General features: G+C 40.6%; 2 protein-coding genes across 7 annotated transcripts in view; both read right to left on the bottom strand.

The window, feature by feature from the left end:
• Positions 1-138: 138 nt before the first annotated feature.
• sned1 (sushi, nidogen and EGF-like domains 1) lies at positions 139-23,913 on the bottom strand. Of its 2 annotated transcripts, none has more exons than XM_026305165.1 (32): positions 23,123-23,913; positions 16,646-16,933; positions 16,053-16,193; positions 15,746-15,908; positions 15,528-15,653; positions 15,140-15,253; positions 14,648-14,761; positions 13,961-14,074; positions 13,203-13,250; positions 12,998-13,105; positions 11,510-11,602; positions 11,248-11,379; positions 10,781-10,900; positions 10,334-10,450; positions 9,589-9,732; positions 9,037-9,210; positions 8,792-8,905; positions 8,574-8,687; positions 8,356-8,469; positions 8,127-8,243; positions 7,703-7,990; positions 7,409-7,592; positions 7,044-7,156; positions 6,071-6,349; positions 5,744-5,885; positions 5,543-5,625; positions 4,566-4,664; positions 3,444-3,560; positions 1,324-1,411; positions 1,090-1,169; positions 973-1,000; positions 139-826 (listed from the first exon to the last, which is right to left on the bottom strand). In XM_026305165.1, the coding sequence occupies exons 1-31, from the start codon at positions 23,339-23,341 to the stop codon at positions 975-977; spliced, it is 4,173 nt and encodes a 1,390-aa protein (XP_026160950.1). In that variant the 5' UTR covers positions 23,342-23,913; the 3' UTR covers positions 139-826; positions 973-974. The 2 variants fall into 2 exon arrangements, with proteins under 2 accessions (XP_026160950.1, XP_026160949.1); XM_026305164.1 differs by having other exon boundaries at positions 11,248-11,382; positions 23,123-23,912.
• A 557-nt stretch (positions 23,914-24,470) lies between these two features.
• The window catches only part of crocc2 (ciliary rootlet coiled-coil, rootletin family member 2), a 32,685-nt gene continuing 31,236 nt past the window's right edge, over positions 24,471-25,919 (bottom strand). For 4 of the 5 annotated variants that reach the window (XM_026305519.1, XM_026305522.1, XM_026305520.1 and 1 more), the window contains 2 exons: positions 25,306-25,485; positions 24,471-25,211 (listed from right to left, as the gene is read on the bottom strand). In XM_026305519.1, the coding sequence (XP_026161304.1) occupies positions 25,128-25,211; positions 25,306-25,485 (264 nt within the window). In that variant the 3' untranslated portion in view covers positions 24,471-25,127. The remainder of the gene's footprint in view (positions 25,212-25,305; positions 25,486-25,919) is intronic. The other variant, XM_026305524.1, reaches the window with a different exon arrangement.

Below are 25,919 nucleotides of genomic sequence, written 5' to 3'. Positions count from 1 at the left end.
GACATTGTTGACCATGTCTTTGTGATGGTATTTTAATAGAAACAAGTAGTGGGTCCTGAAATGATAAAATAGGTATTGTAGTATTTAAAAAAATGTCATCTAAGATGAAAATATTAAAAACGCACTGGAGACATCAACGGATTTTAACATTTTTATTATTAAAATATTCACCTACAAAAGGTCCTATAAACACTATTTACAGTATAACCAGCAGTGAAGCCTGCTAAGACACAAAGATACAACATTTTTACACAGAAAACACTGTGCACCATTGTCAAAGGAAGAGATGACTTTGTCGAGTGTGGAGAAAACACATTTCCCATCATCTTTTTAAAGAGATTATGAGGCTGGCATAAAGACTGCAACTCTGAACACTCTGTACAGTTATTTCCCTGAGGGACAAACCCACAGCTGAATCACAAATAAAAATGAAAAAAAACCTCTCTTAATGTGTCAGCATGGACATGGAAATGAGGTAAGTAAGGTCTCTGGTGCAGTGCACTGCTTACCATTAAAATTAGCATACGTATGTCTTTTTATCACAATTGATAGATGATTTGGGACATGTTTTATTTGACTGAAGCCTCTTCAGGAGGCGTGAAGCTACAAACAGAGCTCTCAGGAATTAACAAATGTAAGCTCATTTTCAGATGAGTGACGGTCTCTTTCTGAAATGTTACAGTGGCTCCTGACAGGGGTTTTCAGCACAAAAAAAAGACCATAATCAGTTACTTCAAGTAGATTATAAACACCAAAATTGAAGTAAGGAGGTTTTTCATGTGACAGTGATGTCACATGACTGTCCTTTCAACGGTATCCAAGTGCTCTAGAAAAAAGAAAGATTCATATTTAGGATAAGTGTTGAACAGCTTGTGATCTGTCATAGTAGCAGTGATTATATGTGGTTGGAGGAAACATTTCACCACAAAATCTCATTATGTTAATTGTATTTAAAAAAAAAAACAAACAAACCTTCATTGTTGTCTGTTTGTTCTTCTGACTGTTAAGAAAGTTAATAGCATGTGAAAGGAATTGTATTGGTTTATTTGCTAAAAATAACTTCATCGCTGTTCAGATCGTTGAACTTACTCTGACTCTTCTTGGGAAGCATCGGTTCACAAACCTCTCGATAACAAACATCCTGCTGTACTTTGTATATCCTTTTGTACCTGAGAAGTAGAAAAAGTGTTTATCTGTCTGATCAGTTAGGTTGCACCTGATCTCTACAATACTTCAGCTTTGCAGTTCAGATGTTTAAACAGTGCATATGTCATGGCAGGAGTAAGCATGCAAGGTCAGGCCAGGAGATCTGATACAACTTACACATAGTGGCACACTCCTCCCTCCCAGATGGGCACACTCTTAGTTTCAGAATAGAGACGGGTGCAGGGGTGTGGCACTCGCTGGCATGCTGCAGACAGTGGTCACACAACATGAGGTATAAATGTTTTAAGTACTGTCAGCAATGAAAAGTCTGCTGGGTTCTGTCTGGTTACGGAGTCGTGGGATGGACCTGTGCTCTTCTCTCTGGCTGATGGATGGTTTTAGGAAAGGAATGTTTAAACAAGCTGATGCTGGATGTTTAGGTGAAGAGGAGAACTCAAGAGGGGTGAGGGTATGTCCAGTGTCTCCTTATACACAGCTTCAGCAACACCGAATTATTAATGAAATCAGGTTGCTGCTAATTTATCAGGTCTTCACTGTTGTTGCTGAATGTATTCCTAGATAAGTTTGAATAAGTTTCAAACTCTGGCACATTTGTGAATAATTCTTTGTATACTCTTCTTATTTGAAATGTCCATTAACACCTTTCTGCTTTAGATATGGACATCAATGACTGTATTGATCAGATATTTATCACATCCAAGTCGCAAATGTGATAAAGACATACGTATGCTAATTTTAACTCACCCAATACAGGTGTTTTTATATCACTAAGGCACTAACCACTGCAGATAATGTATCCCTCCTAGCTCTACATAAAGTACTACTAGTAGTAATGACCAAAAGACCTTTCCTCCAGGAAAGTGGCAGCTTCCTATTTATAGCATGTCACAGATACATTTAATACAGGCTGGCGGCTCAACTCACAGCTTGTTCAATGCATCTTAAAAGGTACCACGAGTTCACAGACTACAGTCCTTTATAGGTTTGGGAATTTGGCTTCCTGAGGAATTTGGAACATCAAACATCTTTAAATTTATTATTATTATTCAGTGTCAGATGTAAAAATGAATTTTATGCTTCTGTTTCTTTTTCATCAAACTTCATTTAGATTTTTTAATAATATTCTCTCTAGCATTATGCCAGCTGCAATGCTAGGCCAGGCCACAGTATGTGGCATGGGGAAGGCAGTAAAAAAAAAACACAAGGAGATTTCTGGACATTGTCCAGAAATAATGCACTGCTGTGTCATAGAAAGCACTGAATCCTCTTTTAAATCCACCCCCACTCGCAGAATAAAAGCAACACTGGCTCCTTAAAAAAAGAAGGAAAATGCTGCAGTGCACATAATATAATGCTTTGTGCCCCTGCTTACAGTGTATTCATGGTGTGCATTCATGCACCAAAACCTTAAACTTATCTAATCCATTCATAAATGTCACAGGGCCAACTGTAAGTGGACTGTGTTTCCTGCTTTGACTAAACCAAAGGTCTTTTATACAGCTTTGGTGCTCTCCAATGAGAAATCTAACTCTGATTAAAAAGTAAGTTCACACCCAGAGATGTTACAGTTACACTAAGAGAAAACAGATTTACAACCCTTGGGAGCACAAAGACAGGACTGTAAATCGTACAAAGACACTCGAGACATTCAGACAGCTGGTAAGCACACATCTTTCAGCAAAATAAAGTCTTTTTAGAAAGTCAGGTAGACACATATCTGAGTAGGCATTGATGCTTCTGTTTTTCTTTATGCCTTATGGATAGAAATGAAAAAGAAGGTACTGCTTTCACTTAAAATTACTAATTAATTTTCCATACAATTTACCCTACAGTACAGTACAGAGACCTTGGCATGTACTGTATTTACAGTATGTAGAGTTTTTAATTCAACTGGCTGGTTTTTCTTCACACTGTGGGAGCCTCACCCACATGGTTGGGAAGACCATGCAAAAACAACACAGAAACTCCCACAGTGAGGAGAGAGTGGTAATCATTTAGCTACTGTGCAACAAATTTCTGAATTTCTTTGTAAAGGTGAGGCATTGATAAAATACTGAGGACAGTCGATTACAGCTTTGAAAGGAGTTTTCGAGATGGAAGTGTTTGGTCCACCAGTTGACCCCTTTGCTCCAGACTGACACATCTTAAACACTATTTCTACTACAGTTTGTACAGACATCCAAGGTCATCACAAAATGAACACTTACCAATTTGGCAAATATGCGACCTTCCTCTACTATTTTAAACTAAAGGATGAAGAAAGCACATAAACTTACACAGTTCACACTGTCTGCCCTTAAACCCTGTGGCACATTCACAAATGAAGGAGTCATCTCCGCTCACACATGTACCCCCATTCTGACATGGCAGACTGCGGCAGTCCTGCGGCGGCTCTGAAAGACAACAGCTGCCATTAACATCCACAGTACAGAAAGAGTATGGGTCTCAGATTACAGGCCCACTACTCTACATTATCCACAGTTGATCCCATATGTTCATAACCTCTAACTCTAACACCACTTCCCATGGTTACCAATCTGCTTTCCTGAATGTTATATCTTTCTCTTTCATAATTCTCCTCATTGTCATTTCAATCAAAGCACTTGAGCAAAAACTCATAATAACAATAATAAATAACATGTCAAACACTAATAAAATATCTTTTTCCAACAAACATTAATATTATGCATTGTAAATAGTATGTGGCACAATCAGCATGGATTAATTACATATACTGCTGGTGAAACATTTGGGATCACCTCCATTTCCATCAACCCAATTTCTGGATTTTATTTTTGACATTTAAGTTCTGCAAGTCCACAGATTAACCTTAAATGCTAAAGGCTACAAAGGCAGTGTCGGACTATTACTACTCTCTCTGAAGCATTATCCGGACAATACAGCACAACAGGCAGTAGTACTGTATATTTTATTACAAGTTATTACAAGAAAAAGAAAATTAATAATGGACGTCAGGACAATGACACGTCCAGGCTGTGTTAGAAAATAATGATGGAACGCAGCACAGTCTCCAGGTTCTCCAGGTAAAGAGTGAAAGCAAAGAAACCTACAGGACGGAAGTGCAGCACATTTTTGTGGACCTCTCCAACAGTGTTATCTCTTTCAACAATATTTGATTTCAATTGCAGAAAGAATGCCACAAATATATTTGGCTTTTGAGTCACAAAGTTTGATTAAATTTACTTAAACCAATTCACAATTTTCTTTCATCTCTAAATGTTCACTTGTGTTATGCTCTCAGTTCAGAATACACTGAGACATTAGACTGAACTACATACACTTTTATAACTACTGGAAAACTGGGGTAATCCCAAACTTTAGACTGGTAGTGTACACAGATCTATTGCATCTATTGGAGCAAACAACAAAACACCTACCAGGCTTTGTTCTCAAACCTTCTTCTTGGATTTCTAGTGCAAGGCTGATTTTGTTTGTTGTTTCTTCCAGCTTCTCTAATCTAATTGGTGGGTCAGGTCCTGCAAGGCAAAATATTTCCTGTCATGAATTAGCGTTAAGAAGGCAAAATAAATCACTCAAGCTAAACGGAGATGTTGCACTAAATGAGACACTTCAAAGGTTCTGTGTACATTCCTCAGCCTTGAACAACGAAACATGACATTACCGATTTGACAGTATGGCCAAAGTCATATTATGACATCATGGGTGTAACACTGTTAAAAGGGGGAGAGCAACCCTAGAAAGGAAGTTTATTCTCCAGAGCATAAGATAACATCTGCAAAACAGCAATTCTGATGAGGCTATAGTCTTTAAGCCTCTGCACTGGTACATATTAAGACAGTGAAAACACATTACAAAATATTAGAAGAAAGGAAAAAGATTTTTCCTGAATGTCATTGTTTTCTGACTTGTCTTGTTTTATCAACAGCTGCTTGATAAAGTGGGTAAAAAAGAGGGTCTGTTTTTCAAAAAAAAAAAGAGAGAGAGTCCGGTTTATATTAGAGTGCCACGTATATTTCATCCAGACAGGCCATGTTCAGGACCATATGGTAAAAATACCGTGACCAAAGTTATTCCATCTAAAAGAATATAAGAAAGTAAAATGTTTTGTATTGTTTGGACATCCCAAACAAATCAGAATTGTTTTAGTGTTTTGTTGTTACTTCTTAGCTTAATGGATGGCAGATAGAGACAGTTCTGTCATATTCAATTCACCTGCCTTTAGAAGCAGAATAAAAAATTTTATTCAGTAGTTATGTCAAAGATTGACATGACAATATTAATTCTTCTGTGAAATACTGCATGTAACACACATTAGACATGTCAAAAGTGTCAAACTGCATTACAGTGACTCACCACAAAATATTTATAACATGTTGCTCCTTATTTTACTTACTAGCGCGATGTCGAATGGTTTTTCGAGGCAAGTGAGTGAACTTGGCTGTTATCTTTCCCCTTCTGTCACTTAGTTCAGTGTATCTGCAACACAGAAAAAAAAACACTATCTGTCTAGCATCACCACTTGAATTACCACATGGAAACAAACTCTTGTCACTGTATGCGGACAGTTTTAATAATCATCCAGATCCTGTCATACCTGGGCAATTCCTCTGAGTTCTCTGTTTCTGTTGTACCTCCTAGGTCTTGAGGCTGAGATGGGGGAAGCCTGCGTCCAACCTGAGTTCTCTGTCCAGTCACTGTTGGCCTTTCTCTTCTCTGTGATCTGGGAACCATTGGCACTGCATCAAAGGAAATGAATGCAGTATTAGTTTTGTTTTTATTTTTTTGGTAAAAATCACCCACGTATGATTGCATGAAAGATTCAGTAAAGTCACATTCTAGATATGAGCAAAACATCCTAAAATTCCACTTAATGACACATTTTCATGTCAGTGAAAGGGTTGAGAGCCTCTCGCAGACTCACAGGTAGTGAAGGTTAGGTGCCGAGGTATGCTGTGAATCTGTTCTTTCCCTGTGTTTTTGACAGATGTGAGAGCCACATAGTAGTGCTGTCCTGGTGTCAGTTCACGAAACGTATATGATCCCAATTTCCCATTGGGCAGGAAGCGACTCCTGGTATTCAGTCCTCGGGTCACGTTGACCACAAAGCCATCTGGGACGTTTCTCGGGTGGCGGCTCCAGGTGATCAGTGCTGAGTTAGTGGTGACATGTGACAGGGAAAGGTTCTGTGGGGGGAGAGGCCCTGAGGGAAACACATGTAAATGATTTGATTGTTGCGTAATTAAATTGAGCCTTAGATCAGTGATTATTATCATTATTTTCTCTATTAGGTCACCTATGTTCATTGCTTTATTATTAAAAAATACTTTGATTAGAACATTAACTACTTTTAATTCTAGCATCCAGTTTCCCTAGACGGAATGTTGTTCCTGATGGTAAATGTCCTTGATAACGTAATTTGTCCACAGGTTTATTTTGTGGTTTTTTTTCCATATTTTCTCTTGCTAAATATGTATTTGTATTTGTTAATGGGATACATTTGGTTATGAAGCCTTTATTAAACCACGACATATGTATATAAATAATTTGTAACAGATGTCACTGTGGACACTAAATTCTTATACAGGGTGGAATAAAAGAAAAAGGCATTAAATAAACAATTCGTGAAATTCTACACTTGCCATAACAAAATTCAGTTTATTATAGATGCAAACTGCATTTCCCCAACAAATAATATCAGATGACAAAGTAACTCTTTCTTTGGAATATATACATTCTATACATCTACATCTATAATAAGATGAGAGGCTCCTAAAATCATAAATCTTAATCATTAAACACTTGCTTTGTTTTGGGCAGCCAGCTGATCTGTGTAATCTCTTCAAAATAATGTATACAGTGGCACTGACAGTTTAAAAGGTGTAAAAGTAACGTACTTGTCCAGAACTGCAGAGGTCCCGCTGAGTGGCTGGTGGAGGGAAACTCATCTGGTCTTATTCCGCTCTGAGTCAACACATCCACTGTGTACATCTGACCAGGACGTAATGAACTGAAAAACAGAAAGATGTACACACCATGAACAAAGGGTGTTACCTCAACTCATCTTTCTCATGTTATTGCTAATAGCTTAGTAAGTGTGATGAAATAATGCTCTCTAGTGGTTGCAAAGTACATTTTCCAAAGCCATTCAAAGTACAACACCACAACAGCACCATTTAGTGGACACAGGGGATGCTGCAGGTGAGTAAAGAGGAAATTCTGTGTTGTCATTGTTCTTTTGAAGCAGAGTGCAGACCCTGACCTGAAGGTGTACTCAGTGGTGCTTGAGTTGAGCACTGCAGTGCGAGCCTCACTCCCATCTGTAGGCAATAAAGACACGTGCACCCTGCTGACTGCTGCATGATGAGCTGCCTGAACCAACCAATGCAGCCAGACCTGAGATGTGGACACATTGACTACCTGCAGTTGCTCCACCCGCTGAGGTCCTACACACAAACACACACACAAAGTTGAAGATTAATGCATTCAAACACGTGTGCAAACACAGAAGCCTTCTCTCTGCTCTACTCTCTACTGTGGTCAAGATTGTGCTCACTGGTGCGTATTAATGCGGTGGCGGGCTGGCTGGTATCATTGCTGTTAGTGTTGTGTTTGATGGAGAAGGTGGAGATGTTGTACAGCAGGCCAGGCACCAGGTCCCGCATAACATGGATTGACTGCTGCCTCTCCAGGAAATCAGTTTTGTGACTGCTCCAGCCCAGGGGGGCATAGGTGACAGCAAAGCCACTGATCAGGCTGTGCGAGGGCTCTGGCACATCCCAGCGCAGCTCCACCTCATCCTCATCCACACGTGGCACATGGAGACCAGAAGGAGGCAAAAGGTCTGGAAACAGTGGCAACCACATGTATCTATACATTAAATCATTATAATGATGTCTTAGAAGCACAGGATTGACTGCAGAGTATAGAGTGATGAATGCCAAGCTGATTGAAGCGGTGTGGTGTGAATCTTAACTTACCTTTCTCACAGTCTTTGCCTGTGTGTCCTATTTTGCAAACACAGTTGTAGTTTCCTCTCTTGTCACTCAAACATTGGCCACGGTTTCCACAAGGTTTAAGAACGCAAGGGTCGTCCACTTGGGGGTGACAAAGACAAGCATTTACAACAATATAGTCTGTGTCATAAATGAGTGTTTAAGCTGATGACATGACCGTAACAGACTTGCAAGGCAGTGCAAAGCCACTTACACATCTGGCACTGGTCACCAAAGAAACCGTCTTTGCACACGCACAAATAATTCTTTCTGTAACCCCGACACACACCTCCATTTAGACAGGGGTTGGAGTCACACATGTCGTGCTCTGCACATAGATATTTACAGTGATATTGCATTGCTGTCCAGTATATTCCATATGTTGAAATGTTTGCTGAATTTTAAAAAAAGAAGCTTGTGTGAACACTGTACCAGTTTCACAGTTCTGGCCTCTGAAGCCTTGTGGACAATGACAGACGTAGAAGCCAGGCTGGTCCTCACATGTACTCCCATGTTTGCAGGGTTCCGACAGGCATTCATTTATGTCTTGAGGAAAATGAAGCACACATACACACATATACGTCATACAGCATGCTTGGAGAACACACTGAATTTCTGCATTTAATGTTATGAGCTTGGTCAAGGCATACCCGTTTGACAACGGTTTCCAGTGAAGCCATCATTACACTCACACCGGTAGGATCCAACCTGGTTTCGACACGTGCCACCATTAAAACAAGGCTGTGATAGGCACTCGTTAATCTCTGTAATAATGAGAAACAAAGAAATGAATCAACCTCTCTTTCAGAGTATAAACTGGAGTTTTTTAAAACGGATTTTAAAAATTTGTTTTTCTTCTGAGTGGGTGTGTCTGTGTGTTGTGTGTGTTACAGACCCTCACAAAGTGGCGGCTGGCTCCAGTCTCCCTGAATACCACAGATGCTCTGAGTGGCTCTGGGCACAGATGTGAAGCCTGCGTGGCATATATACACAGCCATGGAGCCTGGTGTTGTTGAGGAGAACTGGACATCAGCATGCTTCACTTGTGGAGGCGGCCCACACCCCAGCTCTGAAATGAATATAAACACTCTGATAATGCCAGCATGGCTGCAGTGCAACACAAGCTCACAAACACGAGGCTTAAAAGAGCTCATCCAGGACATACTGATGGCAACAGAGGTGTTTTCCATTCAGGCTGTTTGTTTTTGTCCTCCTAAAATTACCTCTATCATGCAACACTATGTAAGTGTGTAGACATGAATCATCAGGTCTAATCAGGTTTCACTTTATATAGCTTATGTTTCCGTTCTATATCTGTAAAGGTGGGACCTTCAGTGCAGCAACACTGCTAAGATTATCTTCAGACGGAAAGTCAGTATCACTACACTTAACAGCTCAGGGTATCTATTAATGTCGACAACTGTGTGGTGACACACAGTCTGCTTACCTGCAGAAGTTTGTACTGAGCTCCTCTTTATTTCACAGTGTCTGCCACTGAAGGCCTCAGTGCATTCACATTTATATTTTCCAATGTAGTGAAAACATGTTCCTCCATTTAGACAGGGGCTGGAGGCACATGGATCTGGCTTCCCTGGAAGAAAACATTCCCAATAAGAGTTAAAAATTTATAATAATGCAAAAGAGCAGCCTGAAAAAAAAAAAAAGGATTAATAAACATGTCAGGCAAAAACAAAGTTTGGGGCCATGAAAAACTAGGAACTTCTAACAGAAAAATAGTAGATGATCTAAAAGTTCTTGTTTGGAAGAAGAAAAAAAAACATAGAAGGCAGTGTCTGAAATAGCAAGGTGCTAAGTTATGTAAGGTTTTGTAAACATGCACAAGAAAGTTAGTCAGATTTAAAATATATAGGTAGCCGGTGAAGTGCCATAAGCAGTATAAGAGTCTAAAATTACTTGAGATCTATAACTTTATTTGGACATACAACCAAAGATTACTTGCAATGTTTGTCTTTTTACTTTTGATGTGAGAATAAGTAGAATCTGCTGACTGTGCATTGGGCTTAAAAAAAAGTGCTTATCCAAACATTTATACCAGTGAGACACTTAAACTGCAGCTGCTTGGAGATTAAATAAATTTCTGTCTTCTAAATCTTTTACTCAAATTTGTGAAGAACACTTTTTGTTTGTTCATTCGGTACAAAATGCTTTGAATATTACATGGTGGTGCTCACCCACTTCACAGTGCTTTCCAGTGAATCTGTAAGGACACACACATCTGTAGCTCCCTCCTTCTTCCTTACAGGAACCTCCATTGCGACAGGGACCAGAAGCACAAGTATTGAGTCTAACTGGAAAGAGACAGGGAGAAGGGAATCCTTAAAGTTGAGACCACTCCAATTTGTAATCACACAAAATAAATCTGTTCCAGGACACTGCAATTCCAGTCATAATTCAAGAAAATAGCTCATAACTCACTCATAAGTACAAATTATCATAAGCCTTTGAGCGTTGTAATATTTCAAACAGCATTACGTGTAATGGCATGTTTCCTGATGCAGTAAAGCTGGATGTGAGCTTGAGCAATAACCCAAAACTCTAAGGGATATTTAACTAAAGGTGCTTCATAAGTCCATGGGAAATTGTGTGAATTCTTCTGGTGATTTTAACAATTATGCTACCTTTCTCGCAGTGCGTCCCCCAGTATCCGTACATGCATTCACAGGTGTAGCCTCCATCCCGCTCGTAGCAGTAGCCCCCATTCAGACACGGAGAGGAGTCACAGACCGACTGGGGCTGTACTGAAAAACACACACCGAGACTTGACTGTGTTCCATTGCACTGGTAAACCTCCTAAATTTATATTCAAGCTTGGCTTGGACCAAACGTTAAAAAGAACACAGATTATTTGACATTTTATGATTGGCTTAAATACAAATCTTGCGTGAGCATTCAACGACAGCATAAATCATTCTGAAGTTTCTCCCGACATCGTAAATGGAAACTGCAAATGGGACCATTCAAACAGAAAATGACACTTGACAAGACCAATGAGTTTAAAAAATGTGTTTGTCACTATAGAGACCAGCTGCTCATGCAGGGACACATGCTACATGCCATGTTACTGGGTTGGTGCCTGAGGCCTTACCATAGGGGTAGAAGTCCTTATGATCTAGCTCAGCTGCACTGGTCTGACATGTGCACAGGTAGGCTCCCCCATACTCCAAACAAGGGCCTCCATCAGGACACGGCCTGCTGTTACTGCACGGCGTCTGGGTTACTTCTGAGAGGAAGGGAATGTGAGACAGGTTCGGACTGTTTGGTTTGTAACCTCACAGTGACCCAATTTATGATCGCACTCATCAAAGCTCATGTGAGACACCTGATAGGATAATATGTGTCATACCCACCAAACTGACAGTAGAGTCCAGTGTACCCTGAAGGGCATTCACAAGTCCCATTGATGTCCATGCAGACACCCCCATTCTGGCAAAGACATTCGTCTGCAGACACAGTGAGAGTGCGTGTGTGTGTGAGAGAGAGAGAGAAAGAATGGGCGAGAGAGGCTCATAGCTGGAAAATTTGCTTGAGCTACTTGAAAGCAAGTACTTAAATTATGTTAAGTTTTGGCCTAAATGTAAACATAGGGAGAAGGTATAAATGGTCAACATGTGTTCCATATGCTGAGCGTCTTTCATCTGCTATACTGCAAACTAATTATTGATTTGCTGTCATTTCTCTTTCCCTAATCTTTTCCAACAAAGTTCATAGGACCAGAAGATTACCAGTCAGCATGCTGCACATCCGCTCCATACAAATTGTAAGAATGTTTTTATTTTCCTCTCCTTCCTAATTGCAGCAGTGGATCAAAGGAAGTGGCCATATCACAGCTAAATGGCTCCCCTTTGAAGTCCCAGGAGCTCAGTGGAGGGTATTATTTTTCTGATGATATGGAGCATATTTTGTGACCAAAATGTATGGCCCCGAGGGCAATTAATGGATTGTTAATTTGCAAGATCCACTTTCATTGGCCACCTGTGCGGCCCAGGCCCTTTGATCTGAGAGCCTGATTAGGCACTTCTGAGTCCCACTACTTTCTCTTCCTTGGAGGATCATGCTCCTTTTTCCACTGCGCCTTCCAAGTGAGCCAGGCAGGAAAGTATTTGGGAGATTTAAGAGAGCCTATATAAGCACTGATAGTTATTTCAGCTCAAGGGTGAGAAGTAGCATGCATTTGCAATAGCTCAAATACTATTAAAAAGCTTTTGGTGGGGAAAAAAGAAAAAAAAGCCCAGCAACTGTTTTCAGAGGGTGACAGTAACCTCTCATGGGAGCCCAAATTAGCTTTAAAGGGGATACTAGTTATTTTCTAAAACAACTATGGTATGATATAGATATTATAACTAAAAAACGATGTAACATGTATTTATGAAAGAATGTTAGCAGGTATGAGTTTAGGATGATAGCGTTTTACATATTTCTGGGTTCAAATTGGCCGATGGTTATGTAAGCAGCAGCTGTGAAACTGCAGTGTGGTGCAATGGCCAACTTCCAGAAAAGCAAGTAGCGTTGTGGAAGCATGCATATTTCAAAAGCTCTGTCTGAAGAAATGACCTGAATACCAAAGACCAGCTTTGACTCATAAAGGAGCCTTTTTAAGTCTAGACAAAGCACTTCCTCTTGTTGGTAAACTAATAAAATGAGCTGTAAAACAATTATTCACAACATCAAGCGACTGGTTCCTGTAGTAAACTGGGCGAGGCCGTGTCAGTTTTGATAATTACAATAATTCATCATCACAGCAACCTCTTCCAGGGCACAGTTCCAAATTCCTGTGGGATAGCACAGGTCTTCTTCAAATACCCAGGTATCCCCTCTACCTGCCAAATGTACAATACCTTCACACTTGTCACCATAGAAGCCTGGAGCACATGTACAGTTGTAGATTCCCGAGCTGGTGTATTCACAAATCTGGTGCTTCTTGCAGTCATCCTCTTCACACAAGGCTGCAGATGGAAAGGCATGAAAGGCTTTTGGTGTAAGAATCAAATCATACATGCAAAATTTTGGCACAGTGTTACCGGTAGCTGAACGTGCATTTACCTGTTTGGTTTTCTGTCTCAGTTGAGTTGACGTGAAGCTCCATCAACTCTGAGAGAGGAAGGTTTGAAGATAGTTTAAATGCATGAATGCTTCATCCAAATAACAATAAATGCTACCTCAAAAATACAATGGGTGTGAATAGAATTTTAGTAATTGTGATCCAGTACATAAAAACAATATATAAGAAATGTCTGATGATATCAGCTTGGTCGATATTATTCTTCAACGTTAGTTTAACACAAAGATAATGTGCAGGTATTGACTCATATGCTCACATAGGTAACAAGGAAGGCCAAACAAAGGATTGATTGTGGTCACTAATTATAAATGCTGTGATTTCAAGGTACTGAAATCTGTGACCAGATTTAGTAACACTATAGAGTCTTAAGTACATACCAAACACCAAACATCTGGGTTGACCAGATGTTGACATGAAGTGAGGTGTGCTCTACAGACAAACATACAAACTACAGTTTCTGCTGTCACAGCTTTAACACGTGTGGTTCTTTACAATTCTCAAGAATTTGTAATTTATTAAATAGTGTACAGGTAATAAATAATAATGGAAATATTCTAAGTGGGAACATAGTGGAAACTTCTACAGTAAATCGGTCATAGAATTTGGTGTAACAATGGAATGGAGGTTTGATACGTTTCCCACTGAGTTTGTCCCACTTGGAAAAATGCTACTTTGCAGTGACCCAAACTTAAAAGCTAAAAAAGAACATGTGAATATTTTCTAGAAAGAACCAAGTCACCTGTCTCACAAAGCGTTCCAGTGAAGGCAGCAGGACACATACAGGTGAAGTTGGCCACTTGGTCGACGCACTCTCCTCCATTCAGACAAGGTTGTGGTTCACATTCATCTATGTCTGGAGGATACACAAAAGTCAGTAAACCAAAAGAAAGAAGTTTATCTGTCTTGATTCTGTTTCACATTAAGATTTTTCAACAATCACATGGATATTAAAGATTTCGCAGTCTAAGACACTCAGCTGGGTTAAACACATAACCTTTTGAAGTCATAGAGTTTCATTGACCAGGTGTCTGCTCTTAAGACTAATCCTGTCTCATGCATAGAAACAAGGATTCGTGAACTGTGCAGGGCCTGATAATTTAATTCCCAACTGGGTTGAAGTTTCATTAAGAATCAATCACCAAGATAAATCAGATTAGTAAAGATCCTTATGGAACCTGACCTGACTTGCGTGAACTTTTTCACTGATGCTCATTGCTGGAGTGTGTAACCCAAAGAAAAAGAAGCAGTTATTTACAAATCAGTTCAACCATAACCTCAACTTGGACCCATTTGTCTAGGTGGACTGGGAAACTCTTTGGACAAAAACATCTGCCAAATGACTGAGTTTGATGTAGAAAGCAGCAGAAAAGATTTCCTAGGAAGGGAGATGCCTATTTTTCCCAGCACTGTGAAAAACCCCACTCACCTGTCTCACAGAGGACGCCAGTGTAACCTGGTTCACACACACAGGTGAAACTGCCTTCGCCTTCTACACACGACGCGTTGTTGAGGCAGGGTCTGTCTTTGCACTCATCAATGTCTGCAACATACACACACACACACACACGCACTCAAGGAATATTTACTCAGCTGATTAATATATCCGCCACACAGCTCCACTCACTCTACAAGTATGTGCTGCTGGCTGTGAAAGGTATTAGAAGAGGTTTGATACATCTCCATGGGCTGGACTGTGGGAATAAGTACAGAAGCTTCATAGAGCCTGGACCAGGAGATTCCTAAATACCTTTTTGTGTGGAAACTGCTTAATGAGGCACAAAATTCTTCATCCTTCAACAAATAATTCACATTTTTAGGAAATTTATGCATTTCCACGTAATTCTGAAGATGATTTATCTCTAAAAATGCAATGATAGCTGGAACAGATACTAGCTTTGAGGTAAATTGTTAATCCTACCTGTTTCACACAGAATCCCAGTGTATCCAGGAGGACACTGACAAATGAAACTGTTAATCTGGTCTTTACAGGTCCCTCCATTCTGGCAAGGATATGAAGCACACTCATCAACATCTACAAAGACAAGAAGAAATACAAAGGAGGTAGTATGACTTTTTAATTAGAAGAAAACATCTGGCGAGGGCAAAAGTCTCTGGAGAATGGGACATGAAATTGATACAGGTATTAAGGAAATACCCGGGTGTCCTTTTGGCAAGTCAGGTGAATATTTTTTTTTTTTGTTTTTACAAGCTAACATTACTTGTCTTTAGGTAAATGGGTATTCATTCATAGTGTGTGAAGTTTGTCAAGCACAACAGAGCAGGAAGCAGTGTCAGGCATGACTCACCAATCTGGCATCGTCGACCGGTGAAGCCAGCTAAGCAGGAGCAAGTGAAGGAGGGGTTGCCTGTAATACAGTCGTCAATGCACTGGCCTCCATTCAGGCACGGTCTCAGGTGTGGGCACACTGACGCTGTAAGAGAGGTCAATGCAACATGAATCCTGAAAGGAACTGTATGAGGAAAATGAAGAGTAGATGAAATAATCTCTTAAAGCAGGTCTCACCGGAGTCATTGCAGCCTCCCACTTCCACATTTGCGTCGTCTATGCGGAAGACCCATCTGCCCGGGTAGCCCACGTTGGTGGTTCCCTCAACGTTCACCACATCAGCTGTGCGAGAGCCGGGGATGTTGAAATAGCGCTTGCCATCACCAGCATTGAAACCTGCCTGGGAATAGTGTACAAAAAGAAAAAAGACAGACATCACAAAAGATCGCTGAATCACAGCACAGACGCATGGAATGAGAAAGCAAATAATACTGCACATTCCACATCTGACCGTCATCATAAGCACATAACCATGTGATCTTACCTGTGCTGCAATCCCTTCCAACCCAGCCAGGTTTCCTCCACTGCTGGCGTGCATGCCCGTGGTCCAAGTAATGTTATTGTACTGGAATATAGTAAAGGAAAGCTCCCCATCTGTAATGAGCACCACTTGGAAAGTATTTACCTGCATAGAGAGGAATGGGCTCAGTTAAACAATTTCCTGATCTCTAGGAAATTTAGTAATAATGCATGTATCTATAACAGACTCTTCATATTAAGAGTCCTAAATATCAGTTAGGCTAGGCATATCATAAAGTTTTCTGAGATTTTTATAGCTGGTAGCCTTTCACCAATTTGGACAATTCTGTTTGGATGGTTAGTATTATCCTAAACAAAAACATGTAAACACATTTTTAAAATCAAATCATAATTTCCATTTTTTTAAAAAGAGCGACTCCACAGTTTTTTTCCTTTAGCCCTTGCCATCTGCGGAAGTGCCCCCTAAGGTACAAGTACTCCTGGAATCACTAATCTGGGCCCTAAAGACACTTACACAGAGAATTAAAAAAAAAAAAAACATAGCTGTTTAAAGAGTAACTACATGGAAGAAGATTTGTAAAGCGTGTGAGCTCATACCGGTGTGAGGTCGTTGCCTCCAAAGAAAGTAACTTGGTGCCATGTTGAGATGAGGACCCATGTTGCATTGAAGTTGTGAAACTCCGAAAAGTACATCCTGACATCCCTTGAGGCCCTACTCAGAATGGAAGGCTCCTGAGTCTCTCTGTAGAAGACTCTACCTGCCCGCCGATTGTCCACATCAGCCCAGAATGGTGCCACAACCCTCCTGTCCCCGGCGATTGGAAAGGCCTGGGGTGTGAACTGAGACACCTCCCTCAGGAAGGATACAAGGCCATTGTTGTTAACCTAAGAAGATACAGTTTGAGTTAGAGCATTTGAAGAAAACTGTTCATAATGTATTTTATTCAAAATGTCAGATTTAACCATTTGTAAGTATAGATGGGTTTAGAGTGGAAGTGCTGAGGAGGAGAGGCGAAGGTGAACAAACACAGGATGTTTGCACTTCCCTTGTAGCAAACAGACGCTACCTTTATTCTGTGAAATAACAGCAGCTGAGAAAACCTGGTTTCTGCTGCTCACACACCCGCTAAGTCGTCACACCGGCAAGGACATTCACGGTGTCTGCCAACAGCAACGTAACAGAAATAAATTGACCTTTCCTCTTTGTCCACATTTCTGCTCTATGAAAAATGCACTGGAGCAATAGCATAGTGAAATCTCAACTTCCTAAAAGATCAGCTTTAAACTGTCGATGGTGTGTTTGCTGAAGAAATTAGGCAACTAATTGATAAGTTAACTGAGATAAAACAATCTAATTACTCCTTTTCTCTGATTTTCCTAATATCTGCATTCGTGTGGTACTATTGCAGTTACGTTAATTTATCTTCTGGACAGTTGGCAGGCAATATAGCTAACAGTTTCCAATGCCAATTTACACATCCAGAAGAAAGCTCAGAGCAGTGTCAGCATTAATTTAGAGACACATTACTGTCCACAAATGTCAGTCCAGTATTATTCTTCTTTTTGCTCTGTGGTGATTTCCAACAATTCAACTGTATCTGACTCTTGATGTTTTTCACCACCTTTTCTGGTGTTTTGGTGCCAGACATTTGGTCTATTAGAGCATTTTTTCTGCTAGAAACAGCTTCCTGCCGCAGCTGGAAACAAGGTTGAGAAAAGGCCTGACACTGAACCAAAACAGTTAATTACAGGCTGTGAAACCGAAACAAAGAGCTTAAAGACCCCAAAAGCATTGTAGCATTGAAAGGAGCTGTACAGTGGCGTGGCAATCTCTGTGGGTTTGTCACTACAAGTGACTGCTTTCAGGTCACAAAAAGGCATTTGATCCATTGTTAATATAAAAATATTGACTAATGCAGCTTTAGGCTGTGATTTCAAAAATAGATTATAAAATTAGAATAAAGCAACGAACAGTAAAGAACCACAGATCTGAGAAAGCTATTGTTTTGCAGGTTTCTCTGCCATAGTAACACCTCATAGGGGCACTGTGGATTGCAGAAAATGTAGATTATTGATAGAAGACTGACCAGGTGTACAGGAAGTAAATGAGAAATGGTCCTGGGAGGGGTGGAGGTAATTTATGGGACAAAATTGAGTTAGGAGTAAAAATCGTCTAAGAGTGATGACTAATGAAGAGATGAAGCCCCGGAGTGACTTAACAAAAAGCTCGGGCTGGCCATTGAAACAAAAAGTTCTTGGCAAGCTGGTAAATGGTCATTTCATGATAGATTCGGGATTTAGCAGTAAAATGTAGGCAGAGAGTCCTTATATGAAACAAATTAGCCAGTGTCTATTCTAACAACCCGCTAAATGTGATTGATGAGAAAAGCTCTTCAGGCTGAAGGGTTACATGCCCATGAAAGGTCTTCTTTCACACTCCATTAGTGTTTATAACCAGCATGGAGAGATTCTATCCATTATGCCACCTAGTCTGGTTCTCATAAACGCTAGTGTGCTTCTCTGCATTCAAGCCGAGTGGCACGTGACAGTGACAAAGTAACATCAGATGGCTCCACTTTGCTCACTGGATGTATAAAAACCATAGTTTGAAGAACTTTGCTGTAAAAACAGCAGAGGAAGTTTTGTTTGGCAAAGCACAGGGGCTCAGTTAATTGCCCGACCACAGTCTTCCCTTCTGCATCAGCATGATGTGGTGAGAATGTGGCCAATGTGGGGGAAAAAGAGGACAGACTGCAGGAGCGGGGCACAGAGGTCAGCCAGAGCATCATCTGATACTGGGAGGAAAAGAACAGAGAGAGGGCACAGGGCTGGATGAATGTAAGGATGTACATGAATTACAAACCTCCCACACCCACATACCCACTAATGAGAGACCTGTGGTGGCAGTGGTCTGGAAGTCACCCATCTTACAGCAAGATTAGTGTATGAAATCATGCTGAAAACTAAATAGAGCTTATAGTCCAACACTGGAGTATGTTTAATTGCCTAATCCAATCTCTTGTTGCGTCTTGAACTATTTAAAATTGTATTCTGTCATTTTAAAGATTTTTTTCAGGGACTACTTTAACATGGAAATGACCTTTGAGGAATTTAAAGTGGACTTTTTTTCTTTACTTCATATCACATACTTTTCCAGTTCTGATAAATTTCAACCAGGCTAAAAACTAGTTCAAATATCCATTCTGCATACACTTATGTGAGAAAATGAATTCTGGAGCTTCCTTCTGTTATGACGTAACATGACCAAGGTCCAAATCACAGGGGAGAGAGGTGCGATCAGTCAACCTTGTAAGAAGCATCTCTCTCGCGCCATATTTCTTTCCCTCACTCTCAACGATGCCACTTCAATCTACAACTCCGATGTTATTGTTTGGGAATTTTTTTGCTGGATATATTCAGGATTTTGCTTGGGTGGTTTTCTTCAGAGCCAAGTAATTTATGGAGTAAAATAAACTTTCATCTGCCTTAGGTCAGGCCAAAGCAAACTGCAAAATGAAAAAGGTGGCCATGGATCAGATCAGGAACATTAATTTTCCTTGTCAAAAATAGGTTTCACAGTTACATGCTTATCCAATTATTTGACAAAACAAAAGGAAGTGACTACAGTCTTAACAGCATGTACAGTTGGCCAATAACGCCTTAGTCCTGGCTCACCTTTATCTACAAAGACTTTAGATTGAGGCCATAAATCCTGTCTGCAGCAGTGTGGAAGGACCTGAACACAGTTCCTATTGCACAAGTAATGTGGCTGGTAAAAGGATCTCAGTGCATCTCAGTCTGTATATTTGTAGGGAAATGTACTAAGCTAAAATCTTAACTTGAAAATCACACAGAATTACAGAGGAACTTCACATTAAGTAATTGAATTCTGTGAAAGTCAAAACAAATGAGGCAATTTTGACTGACATTACGTTTTGCTTACAGATACTAATAAGAAATGGGCTATTCATTGTAAAAGACATGAAGCAAAAATAAAATGTGAGACTGTGTGGCCATAATACACAGAAACACACATGCAAAGAATAAATTAAAAAACAGAACTTCTAATGCCTGTATTTGAATGCATTTACATATAAAATTTCAAGATTAAAGTCTTTTAAGTAATAGTTCAACTTTTGTTTAATTGCCAAAAATATGTCAACATGTTAAACACAAAGCTAAGGCCAGGAGATGGTTGTCTTTGCTTAGCAAAAGGCTGGAAACAGGGTAAACAGCTTGCTTTGGCCCCGGCCAAATGTTGTAAAATTCACCTGAAGTTCACTAATTAACATCTTGTTTGTTTAATCTGAAGAAAAATTGGAAAACAGACAGTCCTAAAGTCTTGTCGTCATTGTGACCTTAACAGGTGACTAGCAAGAGATAGGAAGTCACTGAACCCGGCCAAGATAAAGTCGCATATGTAACCCCCCCCCCACGACCCCAACTTGTTTTTACACAAACAAGCTTCCACTGTTTATGCTATGCTACTCTATTTCTCGGCTGTGGCTTTGAATTTAAAAGGATAGACATGACAAGGGTATCAATCTTCTCATCTAACTCTCTTTGAAGAAGTGAGACTTTATGTGCAGATATATCTACTACATGGTGGATTAACTGTGTGTAACATTAGACAGTCTCTCAACCCACACATGAATGTAAAAAGCACCCATGTAGAGTACAAAGAATAACAGTTGATGCACATATCTTTGGGCCATACATAGTGGTGAGTGGAACTGAGCAAAAGGAAGTGTACGAAGCGTTGAACCTCTGCTGAAGAGCAGATGAGCATGTGCAATCTGTTAGCACGTTTTTGGCAAGAAGTTTATTTATATGTAGTGTTTCCAGTTACAATACAGGCATCATCCTTTACATTTTAATCCTACAAATTACAGTCTGTGTTTCAAACATAAGAGTCCACAAGAGTTTATCTATGTACAATAAATGCCTTTGATCACAAACTTCTATTCTTACATCTGCTTTAAAACTTGTGTTCTTTCTTCTATGACCTTGGATGTCCTCCTTCATGTTCTTTACACTAGCCATCTGTAAAGAGTAGTTAATCCATGAACTGCATTGTTTGGAAGCCCCTAAGACACTTTACAGATACATCTGTGTTTTGTTAAAGTGCTTGGTCATTTCTCAGATAAAGCAGCTGAACAGTTCCAGGGGGAAGACCCCTGCCATGTTATCTGAGGCATGGGAGCAAGGGAGGGGAGATCTGGGGGAGGAGGAGAGATCCCAGCAACATGTGAAAACTCCCAGACACAAACCATAACAGAGGAACAGCCTGGTTACCGGGAGGCAAAAGTGGAACTGGAATAGGACCAAGTCAGGGGGACCCATGTTCATAAAGGGATTTTTAGGGGACATCAGAGATCACCGTGAGCAAGTGTCACATTGCTGTGGCAGTCTTTAAATCCACTGCTGTATTTTTTCATCACAGCTGCTAAAAATAGCATGCCTTGCTTCAGGAAGGGACAAATGCTGATAGTTAAGACTTTAATAGGATCTACTGTGGGGGGTTTCAAGATTTGTGCTGCAGAACTGAATCAGTTACGATAATCAAGTAGGACAGCATGCACAGAACATCTAAAATCTGTTCACTTCTACAGCTTCCATGTGGCAGTAGCCCAGAGGTTTGGAACAAACTCCTGGGAGTAACTATTCATAAAAATTTAGCTTTTAGTACTCACTGAAATATTACATGTTCAAAGAAGCTCTCCGGTGGCAAAGATTAACATGTGGCCCATGCGTTTTACAGCAGATGTTTAATAGATTCAGATAAGGCATTTAAAATGATCCTGACTGTAATTTCAAGTGCCTGCCACAATCTGTTATGCCTTGCGTGACTACAGAATTACAGTTGAATGAGATGCAGCGTGAGCTACAGGATATCACATCACAACTACCACAGCACATTTCAGAATGTTGAGTACTCAGATTTTTATCTTTATCAGATGATAATTCAATATAAGATCAACAAGCCAAGCAACCAGCTACATGTCTGATCCTGTCTACTTTGGCTATTGTGTATCAGTATTATTACAGGGAAAGAGATGCACTAGAATTCATTGCAAAACTCAAAACAAACACAGCATGTCTGCAGTTGTAATATACAGACACTTGTGAGTCTAGAACTCTTCAGAAAGAAAAAAAAAATTACACTTATTAGTGTGTCACTAAAAGAGCATGGTGTATAGAAAAAAAAAAGAGTTTTAAAAATGTCTTCACTGAGCGACTCACCTCACCCCCTTGGCACAGATGCTTAGATTAGAAAGACAACCTTTGACCTTGCCCATTGTTGCCATGGTTCCTCAGTTTCCCCTGCCCATTTGTTTGAATAGTGAGGAGGCAGGCGGAGCTCAGTATGGGAAGTGTAGGGGGGTGGAGGGGATTCAGAGAGTGAATGTGGATGCATTACCACAACAGGTGGTGTTGATTTAAGGGAGTTCTGCCTTTCCATGCGCTGGAACCGAACCCAATACATGACAAAAGCAGATCAAAGTGTGTTTCACTGTGGTGCGCGAAAATCCTTGTCAAGCCATTCGGCTTCCTCCCATGAGCACTGTTTCTCTCTCTCTGGCGTGCATATTTTCCCCCCACTCTCTCTGAAAAAGTACTGCTCACAGATGCTCCGCGGCAACAGCAAAAACACAAACTGTCATTTCCTTTAACAACTCTTTGTAGACTTATTAGAACAGGGCTCACCACTGTTCTCCTAATAGTTTCTCTCTCACTCTCCTTTGGTGCCCTCAGAGTGCGAGAAGGGCAGATGAGGGTAAATGAGAATGTCATAGAGGATTATTATTCTGCCCTTGGGGGGAAATTACAATATTCTATAAACAAGGTTACACACCAGACCCTGTGTGCTCACGAAAACATATACAAACTCTCAGGGGGAACTGCAATGTAGAATTTGGCTGTGTGCCAAATATCATCTCCCTGAGGCTTTTATACAATCCACACCATGTCAGCTCCCATTGCCAACTGCCAAGTGCATACACACATACGTGCGCTGACCCATAGGGACATAAACATACACACATCAGTAAAAACACACTGATCTGTACTCACATAGAGCCCTGTGTGCCTGTCTCCAAAGAAGGGGAAAGCAACAGAGATCTCCACCAGCCCGGAGCCTCCGTCGTCCTGAGCGATGGTCTGGGAGTCCCCCTTGTCCTGGCCAAAAGGGTAGAAGCCCTCCAGGGGCACAGCGGGTACCACCCCAGGCAGCAGGTCCAGGGAGAGCAGGGTGCAGAAACAGGGCAGCAGGGCTCGCAGCACCAACACCATGGCCTCAGCCACCCACGGATGGAGCTGTCAGCAGGTACTGCAGAGGGGAGGGAGGAGCACACACACCTGAGGCAAGAAGAGCAGAGCAGAACAAGACAAGACTGTACGTTCCTCCTCTCAACCACAGAAGTCTGAATCCTCCCCTGACGGCTCTAGGGCTCTGCCTCTTTCTCTCCTCACTTGTCCCTTAGTAGTGAACTGGGCTTCTTGTTTGAGACAGGGGAATACTGTAGATTCCTTGCATACTGCTTGCTGCTGGGTACTGCATGAGCTACACTCCGTCTCACTGAAATGAAATGAGGGAAGGAATGAAAGAGGGGGAGCAGCGTGATTCAGCTGAGATGTTTTTTTTTTTTTTTTTTTTTTTTAAACAATCCAGCGATTTGGTCCCTGATGGTCAGCTTAGAAATATCCTCAATAAAAGCTCTATTCTGCCTGCCAAAGGGGTTCTTTCAGTTTTGGCCCCACCTCTCCCACAGGGATTCACTACCTTGCATAATTAGCTGCTTCCAGCCAATAGCTAAAAAGAGGCCGGTAACTGGATAACCATGGGGCGGATCTATGATAATCAAAGGGCTGCTTTAAAGAAACTCTGACAAGATTTTCCCCTTTCAGTGAAACTCCTACTATGTACAGTTACCAAGGCATGGAAGGTTACACAGTGAGGAGACCTGCATGTGCACTGCTGTGTACATGCAAACACTGTTCAGATAGAATATTCAGACAAAAAGTGAAATTAAAGGAGTGAAAAAAGTTACTGGCTTTTGAATTACTTATACACAGTAGATGCACATATGGATGAAAAAACACAACATACTTGTGGTTTGTAATCAGCAAAGGGAAGACCACATATTAGTTCAAGATTTTAGGGTTGTGAAGGATTACAGATGGATAGCAAGTGAAATGTTCAAGGAATGATGATTCCCCCAGACTTGGAGTCTGCGTCTTTGAAAGAAGACACAGAAGACAGCACTGGCAACAGAAAGCGAAGGTCACTCTCTCACCCACAACACTAAAAGGCTTTTAATGCTGAGAACCAAATGCTAGAACTCACATGCCATGAAAGGGCAGTGCTGTCCTTAACAGAGTTCATATAACAAAGTTGTGTGGCCAGCAAAATAAACATCACTGATGATCACATCTCAACATCTTTTGAAATTCTTCTCTGATACACCCAGTTTTATTAAAAACAACTACAGTACAATGTTTCCACACAGTAATATTGATTGAGTCCAATACAACACATAATAAAATAAATGAGATCCACTATATCTTTTTAACACCTAATAAATCACAGCACCAGGAAAATCAATTGAAAGCTGCAAACATTTGTTGTACATACATATTCCCATTAAGCTACACAAACAATGATTCTGACATATAAAAAGTGGCACTTGATGAATATGATAACATAGTGTATGAACATTAACAAGAATAAAGCACAGAAGCTTTACATCGCATTGTTTCCTGAAAAATAACATTTAAATGTATAAATAAACTTGAGAAATGTGAATTGTAGCAAACCAGAGGAAATCCTTAAAACAATCTGGCACACTCAGTCCACTTATAAACAAAACATTCTTTGTTTGTTGTTGTTGAATTTTCCTGCAGATTAAAGTAATCCAGTGAGCACATGTATGGGTGGAAGCAAACGCCTTGGAGTGTGTTTGTGTGTGTGTGCGCTTCCAAGTGTGGACGTAGCTTGTAATGTAATGTTGGAGAGTTGCCAAAGGACCATTGAATGAGGAGGCTAGAGGTGCTACATACTTTACTGCATGGTCTCTGCCTACACACCAGGTTGTAGCATCTGATTAAAATAGCCGAGCCGTCTTCTCATCTCCTCATCTAGCTGCTCTTTGAGAGTCTGTACCTATTGAAAACAAAGAAAGGGGAAAGTAAGCAGAGGAACACAAAAACATGGACATAAAGAAATAAAACATCCCAATAAATGAAAATGAAAATACCTGTTCTTCCAGGCACTTGACCCTCTGACGATGGGCCTTCTCCCTGGTCTCCAGGGCTTGCTCTGCTTGGAACTGACTGTCTCTCAGACGATCTGTCTCCAAATCCAACTCTTGGTGATGACGGGCTGTCACCTCCAGGAGGTGCTGTGCATGAGAATGTTCCAACTGGGAGGTATGTGCCTGAAATGATTGGAAATATCAAACTCGGGACTTGTTATGCCATTGTTGGTTGCTATAATCAGTGATTTGGGGGGGGGGGGCACAGATGTTCAGAGGTTACTGAGTTCAGGACTTAGGCAGACTAGCCAAGTAGAGAACATATGTTGGCCGAAGCCTTTTTTTTTTTGATAAGTGTAAAAGTCAAACACATGTTCTCTTAATGTAAAATGCATTGTAGCATTGGCAGTTACCCTTTGAGTGCAGGGATATCTATAAAGAAGTGCAACTATCTATTGCATTCACTGAAGCAATAGAAGTACCTTCAGTGACATCAGAGAGGGTTACACACTCATACAAAAACATTTGATGTAACAGTAACTTTCTACATATGGCTTATTCATTTGAGAAATTAAAAGGCGTACAATGTAAATGACACTATACATAAATGCTAGATT

Source organism: Mastacembelus armatus, chromosome 4 (genome assembly GCF_900324485.2).
Source record: "Mastacembelus armatus chromosome 4, fMasArm1.2, whole genome shotgun sequence".
Taxonomy (NCBI): Eukaryota; Metazoa; Chordata; class Actinopteri; order Synbranchiformes; family Mastacembelidae; genus Mastacembelus; species Mastacembelus armatus.
Note: the sequence above shows the minus strand (reverse complement) of the source record. Positions and strands in the feature narration are given on the sequence as shown.